Raw genomic sequence first — 7,500 nt, 5'->3', positions numbered from 1 at the left:
GGAAGTAAAAAATGAGAAATGACACAGAGCTAGACATACTTCATGGTAAGGGAGAACTCCTGCATTCTATCCAATCAATTAAAATCAAATATTTCGGCCACAACATGCCACATGAGCCTCGAACCAAAGCTACTACTTGTTGGTGAGGAGGAATTTTAAAAAGAATTGAGGCCCAAATGGATTTTATTCCGTGGCCGGCATGGACATAGTATGTACATGTAAGACATGAAACGTGTGCAAACTTAACAACATGCACTCAAATTTTGTAAAAGGCAGAGCTTACAAACTTATGCTGTCAAACACAATAAGCTCCTCGTTCACGTAATAAAATGGCTGATTACTACTTACAATTCTGTTCGGAGATTCGAGGATTCCGGTGGCGGAAGAGTGTTATCATGGCCAATGAGAATGTCTTTCAAAGTAATTGGTGGCGCTTCCCAGATATCGTCGGAACTGGGGTACAGTGGTCTTCCATTTACCATGTACGTAATTTCTGACAGAAATGTTCTCCATAGTTCCTCAAAGAAGGCCTGGTTCTTGCAAGTCGAGTTAAGGGCGTGTCTGACCGACTTAATTAGAGTCTCCACAATTCCATTCTGGTGACTTGCGTAAGGTGTATTCCACTCCCATTTCTTGTAGGTAAGTTTGAGCACCCACGAAATTTGTTCCCTGATCTGACTAGCAAACGTTTGGGTAACCACGTAGGCAACTAGATCATCGAAATGCCATAAGAAACCCGTCTGACGTTTTGTAGGTGACAAGTTCCAGATGGATTGCTCGTGTTGTCATATAGGTTAATATTACCACTTACTCTTCTTTCAGAGTTTCCCGGCGGAGTTTTATGTGTACTGGTCCGAATATATCCATTGCAGTATTTGCAAAGGCAGGGAATCCAACCGCTGCCCGAGGCTTTTTGCATGCGTAGTTTTCGGCACAGGACACACTTCGAGGTGACTGTTTTAGCCATTTTGCGAATTTCAATGCCTATCTAAAATCGTTTTCGGGTGTCATGAATTAACTTCTTGTGGCTACAATGACCACGTCGCTCATGCAGGTCGCGTAGGAGCAACTTCACAAAGGGAAGACTTCCAAGCAAGATCACAGGGTCTCTAATTTTCTTCTGGAAGAGAATCTTACATTTTCAAGTCGTCCATGAGCTCGAAGAAAGCCTTATTCATCTCTTTTCGTCACCAGTTTCTTATCTAAACTTGCCTCATCGATGTGAAGTTGACTGCACTTGAAAGCTTGGAGCTTTCCCGCCTTCACTTCTTGAACGGAAATAGGTCCAGACTTCAAGATCTTTTTTCTTGTGTTTTGAATAAAACGAAGGCCATACGCTAGAGTCTTCCACATTTTAGAGTAAATTGAACATGTTTTCAACAGGTGTGAAAGGAGAGGATTATCCTCGGTCTTCTGATAATCAAATTCAGGATAAACTTCAGCTGAGGCAACGGTATGTTTTCCAACCTTTTTTTCTCTCTGAAACGTTTTCTTCTCTTTTAAAACTTTAAGGTCATCTCTATGAGTATCATGGGTGTTGGCCAATTTGTCTCTGGCAACTTCAGGAAAGGTGAGCCCTCGGACCAATTCTCGAGACACCTAGGATCGATTCCTTTCTTTAGAGCCTCGGCAGGATTTAATGTAATGTTGGATTTAATGTAACGGAACTGATCAACACCCATTATCTCTTGAATTTCAGCCATTCTGGAGGATAAAAATGGTCTGAATTCCCAGGCTGGAACGGTCGAAGAACCAACCCAGAAGATTTTTTGTCAGTCCTGAGCGTTGGCAAATTCCAAGACCTTTAGACATGCATCATAAATTCGTGAAAGTGCCAAACAGCTGAGCAGTTCTAACCTAGGGATGCATTTCTTCTTCAGAGGGGCGACGAATGCCTTTGTCATGCCTGGAACACAGCGGTAGTTACTGTTTGTAAGTTTCCATCTCAAGAAGATGACTGTACTGTAAGACTGCTCTCCACCATCAGAAAACCCGTGAATATGGGGCATGCCCACGGCACTGCTTGGTTTTATCTTGGGATGAAACTGAAATGATAAGAGATGGTTTAGGGACTGTACATTTTCCAACCACCGCTGTTGAATGCTCTCTGAAATGATTTAATATTTCATTCCAAGTGTGCCCCGAACTCCGCAATTCTTGCAAGTCGATTCTGAACTTGACGGTTATGGGGACAACAAGTCCTATCATCATCATCATCATCATCATCATCATCATCATCATTATTATTATTATTATTATTATTATTATTATTATTATTGTTATTATGTATTTAGCACCGGCTTTTCCAAAAGTTGGATCCGGGTTATCTTCTTGGGGGCCAGGCAACAACAAGTTGCCTAGGGAAACCCAAATTTTATCATGGCTTTCATCGCTCCAGAACCTTTCACAGAATTCTTGCTGTGCAAAGAAGAGCGGTTTTTTGAATTAGTTCTATAGAAGTGTTGGTGCCAATGCGCTTTAAGTTACTTTCAAGCCTTTTTGGAACTGTTCCCAGTGCCCCAATTACTACTGGAAGCACATGGGTTCGGACACTCCACATTTTCTGAGTCCTGGTATTTCTCTAGCTTTTCCTCTTCCTTGGCCTTTACAGCTGGGACTACTACGTTTAGAACTTGGCACGCCTGATCTTGCTTGCTAATAACGTCGGGTTTCCTTGCACTAATTTGGTGGTCAGTCTGGATGTTATAATCCCAAAGCAATTTGTAGTCGTTGTTCTCAAGGACAGTTTCTGGTTGATGTTCAAACCATTTGTCTACTCGACTAAAGCCGCACTTCTCCAGCAAGTTCCAGTGTACCACCCTTGCAACATTATCGTGCCTCCTTTTATACTCTTGCTGTGCCAGTTAGGAGCACCCACTCACTATATGGCTCACTGTCTCCTATGCCTGACGGCACATTCTGCACAGGTCATTCTCTTGAGTCTTGTCGATTCTGGCTTTGATGTAGTTTGTTCTTATATTATTATTATTATTATTATTATTATTATTATTATTATTATTATTATTATTATTATTATTATTATTATTATTATTATTATTATTATTATTAGCGTTTGTTGCAATATCTGGTGCTGTCTTGTCTCCAAAATGTAATCTAAGCCAAGAACCTATGATAAACTTGATCGTCAGGGTGAACTAATACTTGATTGAACATCTTTCGGACGTCTCCCGAGTACGCCACTTCGTTCCACAGCCAGGCCTCAAAGCACATTGGGAAGACTGTTAATGTAATTGGCGCCCTTTTCGAGATGATCGTTAAGGGAGCGACCGTCGTGGCCTTTCGATGACGAATCAAATACCAGGCGAACTTTGGTTGTTCTGTCTGGGGAAAAGACGGCTTGCAGTGGCAGATACCATTCGGGCTTGCTATGGTCAGCTTCCTCCACGGGAACTTTTATTACAAAGTCTTGATCCAACAGCTTTTGGACTTCACTATCTATGACTTCAAAACAATATTTTCTGTGGAATAATTTCTCAGCAGACTGCATTATTTTCGGCGCAATATCATAATTACTGTGTGTGGAAGGTCCATTTTGATTCCAAGGCATCTTAACCTGAATTCGTCTGTTTACTAATGCAGTTGAATTAGTGTACAGGCGGAGCTGCTACACTAAGACCTTACGACGAGCCATATAACATACAACAACAACTCAGTTTATTCGAAGGATCCACAGAAATTCATTTACACGCAGTCTTGATTGCTACCACTGATTTCCTTTACAAATAGCTGATTCAGAAGCGATGAGCGAAGCGGCAATACGATGATATGATGCAATAACGCGGTAACGAAAACTATAAGAAAGCAACAAAACCTAGCGTTACAAAGCGAGCACGGGGCGAATATGAAAATACAATAAAACAAGAAACAAATCACTCTAAATCAACAGAAAAACTTACATCTGTGTCCTTATACCCTTGCAACACCTTATAGAATCCTTAATCCGTAAACAATAGAGTCCTTGATACTGTAAACCGTAGAGAAACCTTAATTTAACTGTCTTACTAAAACCTTCAGCGGAAACGATTCACCACAGGTAAAACTCGCGTGGTCATCCGGGACCCGGCTAGGTCCAGACCACCGCAATACAATAAAACGGTCACACAAAAAATGTCACGCACAATCCTGCTGCAACAATTAGAGAGTGACTTGACAAACATGTTTTCACGCGATACGTTCCCACTGCACGTACACAGCTCTGTTGGTTTGACTCCCAGGGTGTCTTGTGGGAGTAATTTCTTAATGTCATCTTGAATGCTCATTGAACCAACTTCTAGAACATACCAACCAGACCAGTTACGTTTGGCTATCGGCTCCCCTGGGATTCCTGACAAGGTATGGATATTGACGAAGGCATCGATAAGAAGGTCTATCGTTCCGCCGGATAGATACAGCTTATCCAAGATCGATTGCAAATGAGAATAACAGCTTCCTTGGTGATTGTTTTGGCAGAGCTATATGGTCTTTTAACGGTGTAAACTTCGAGGGCTTTCCTAATGTCTTCCTCCGTAGGCGAGGCAAAAGTGATCTCGACGAATTCTGAGGCTTCAAATTTCTTTTCTCCACATGGCACAGCATTATTTTCTGCCCTTCTATTGGTTGTTCCTCAGATTGATCGCTCTTTTTCTTCGCTGTCGGTGTCTCGTTTACCCCTACATCGAAATGTTGACTGTTGGTGTAACCAGGTTATGAGATTTGAAACATTTTCTTCCTTACTCGTCGTTTGCATCTGTCGTTCAAAGTTTGTGTTGTCCCTCGGGTCGAGCTTAGATAGAAGCTGAGACATGAAAAACGGAGCTTCTGAAGCTTCTAACACGGAACAGCCATTGTGTTCCATAATATTTAGTACGTACACGGATACTGTCGGGGCGTAGCGCGCCAGGTTTAACTGGCTTTATCCATAAGCTCACGCTTATTCGTGAATTCCATATCAAGAATTTCCTAGGATCGATCAATGTCTTTGTATGTTTTGACTTGGTCTGCCCAGAAGGAAGTTTTGGACATAGCTTTCCGAAATATTTGAAGTTGCTCGTCTTTGTCTTGTCCGTATTTTGACATGTAGTGGGTAAATTCCATTTTCCAAGTTTGGTACGTTCTTCGGCTTTTATCTGAGTTTGGAACTGTTAACCTTTCTAGGTTGCCGGTAGGCTTTGACCATAGAGTTTCCGCCATTTTCTGAACTGCTGAAGTCATAGTTTTCAAGGTGTCAGTGTGATCAGGAACTTTTGGTGGTTGATTTTTGCTTTGATAGGCCGAATACTTTTGGACGACCAGAAAAAAATCATTTTTGACTGCGTCTCCAAGTTTTCTGTTTGTTAACACTGGTTCGTCTTCCGGCGTGTTGCCTCTTGCTGCCTTTTTATAGCTCTGTACTTTGATTCTATTCAACCAAATACCGCTTCACGTTTTTCAAGTTCCGGCCTTGCAGAGAAAACTGTTTTAAATTATTCGATCAATTCATACAAGATTCCAACCGCATTGTTCATTTTCTCACGAGAGTTTCAATGCTAACTTTCGGTGGCATTTTCAGTCAATTTTAATAATCCAACTATGCAAATGAAAGTTTCGGAAACCGAAAATACAGCACTAACACAATTTCAATTTCTTCTCTCAACGCTAAAGTACTTTAATTAATAATTACCGCGATAACCTTTAAAGTAATTGAAAATGTTCAAGAAATTCAACTGAAATCCGTACTCAACGCTTGGCGTCCTAGTATTTGATCTTTGATGTGGAGTTTGTAAAGCTTTGAAATTTTATGTAAGGTGTGAACCGATAATTTATATTTTCGCGAATCGAACGGTCAGTCGCTCGCACTTTGGCAGTCGATTGTTCTTGAAAACAGGGTATTTCTTTCGAAGGATCAGCCCATTCCAGGATCGGTCTATCGCTCTTTGGGCTATCAGTTGCTATTGGAAAAATATCGTTGGGTCACGATGCTGTTCTTCGGGATCTTGTAGCCGCTTGAGTAACATTCAGTTCGGAGATTTTTTGACTGTTTCGCGCTTTCGTGTGAAGCGTTCGGTTACTTTATTTCTCCTAATCTTTTTGTACGTTATAGCACGGATACTATGGTCAAACTGTGAAAAAAAAGTACGTTCAAGTTTAAATAAGAGATATAAACAATAAAAAGAACGTTACTTTGTAAAACTAAGCTACTTACGATTCTGTTCGGAGATTCGAGGTGACATGCAGCAGGCTCGGCTAACTAAAGTGCCTAGGGCGTTTATATATAAGTGCTTTCTCTTTTGCAGAGCCCTCGCATAAATATTGGCGCCAGTCAAAAGTTCACTTACATTACCTGCATATTAGCCTATTATAAAATTTGTATGATTTTTTTTCGTGTCCTTGTACCGTCCTTACCGATTTGTAACCAATTAAGTTTTATATCTAGTACGCCTCTCATTAAGTTCGGGTGCCATTAATTAACTTTGTGTTCATTTTATCAAGTTTGCTTGCGCTCTATTCAATTTGTATTCAATCAAGTTTGTTGGCGTTTTGTGTCCATACCGGGCACGATAGATTTACCTTAAGTAGTAATTAATCAACATCATTCCCGTCTTTCTTGCAGTTGAAGCTAAAGAGCCTCATGGCTGCCTCCTTGAATGAATATCCCAATTTGAAGTTTGACTTGTTCAATCGCAGCATCGCATCAAGGATAATGGAGCCTTTGATTCTGACATTCCTTATCATCATTGCATTTGTTGGTAATAGTATCGTCTGTGCCGCTGTTTGCAAATACCGCCGCCTTCGCACGCTTCCAAACATCTTTGTGACAAGCTTGGCAGTGAGCGACATTTTGATATCTATCATTGTCATGCCAATTTCCCTGAAGGTCCTCATCTCAAGCGAATGGCCATTTGGCCCGGTAGTCTGCGATTTCCAAGGATGTCTTCTATGCTATTTTACCATAGTTTCAAGGGGAAACATGGCAGCGATTGCTGTCAATCGCTACTTCGCAGTTTGTCGCCCGATATCTAACAAAGTTATTTTTACCAGGAGAAACATCATGGTGATAATCACCTTGCTGTGGCTTTTACCTAGCATGGCCAGCGTCCCTCCTTTGTTTGGATGGGGTTATTATGTATTTCACCCGGGAAAAGCAATCTGCATTTACCCATTCGACGTCAACATGACCTACACCACTCCTTTTATTCTTGTTTTCGTTGGATTACCTATGGGATTCATCGTGTTCAGCTACACTAATTGTTTCTTTGCTATCAGATCAAGCAACCACCAAATTGCCCAGATGGACGACAATCGGCGGCGAGCAGATCAGGAATACAGAAAATGGAGGGAAATTCGCGCTACCTTGACAATGATGAAGGCCACTCTGGGTTTCATCCTATGTTTTTTTCCCGTAGCTGTCATCGGCTTCATAGACGTGTTTACAGGAGGCGGATATTTACCGCGTCGAGTTTTCACAGTTTCCACTTTCGTTGTCTTCTTGTCCAGTACCATCAACCCGTTCATCTATTGGCT

General features: G+C 41.3%; 2 protein-coding genes across 2 annotated transcripts in view; both read left to right on the top strand.

The window, feature by feature from the left end:
• The window catches only part of LOC138043087 (vesicular glutamate transporter 2.1-like), an 88,449-nt gene that overhangs the window by 39,176 nt on the left and 41,773 nt on the right, over window positions 1–7,500 (top strand). The window lies entirely within an intron of this gene.
• LOC138043099 (melatonin receptor type 1C-like) overlaps window positions 1–7,500 on the top strand; it is a 30,610-nt gene that overhangs the window by 22,834 nt on the left and 276 nt on the right. The window contains exon 2 of the mRNA XM_068889222.1: window positions 6,590–7,500. This exon is cut by the window's right edge and continues 276 nt beyond it. Within this exon, the coding sequence (XP_068745323.1) occupies window positions 6,608–7,500 (893 nt within the window). The 5' untranslated portion in view covers window positions 6,590–6,607. The remainder of the gene's footprint in view (window positions 1–6,589) is intronic.

This window comes from Montipora capricornis, chromosome 3 (assembly GCF_036669925.1).
Source record: "Montipora capricornis isolate CH-2021 chromosome 3, ASM3666992v2, whole genome shotgun sequence".
In the NCBI taxonomy this organism is placed as follows: domain Eukaryota; kingdom Metazoa; phylum Cnidaria; class Anthozoa; order Scleractinia; family Acroporidae; genus Montipora; species Montipora capricornis.
The sequence above is the reverse complement of the archived record's forward strand: the minus strand, read 5'-3'. Positions and strand labels throughout refer to the sequence as shown.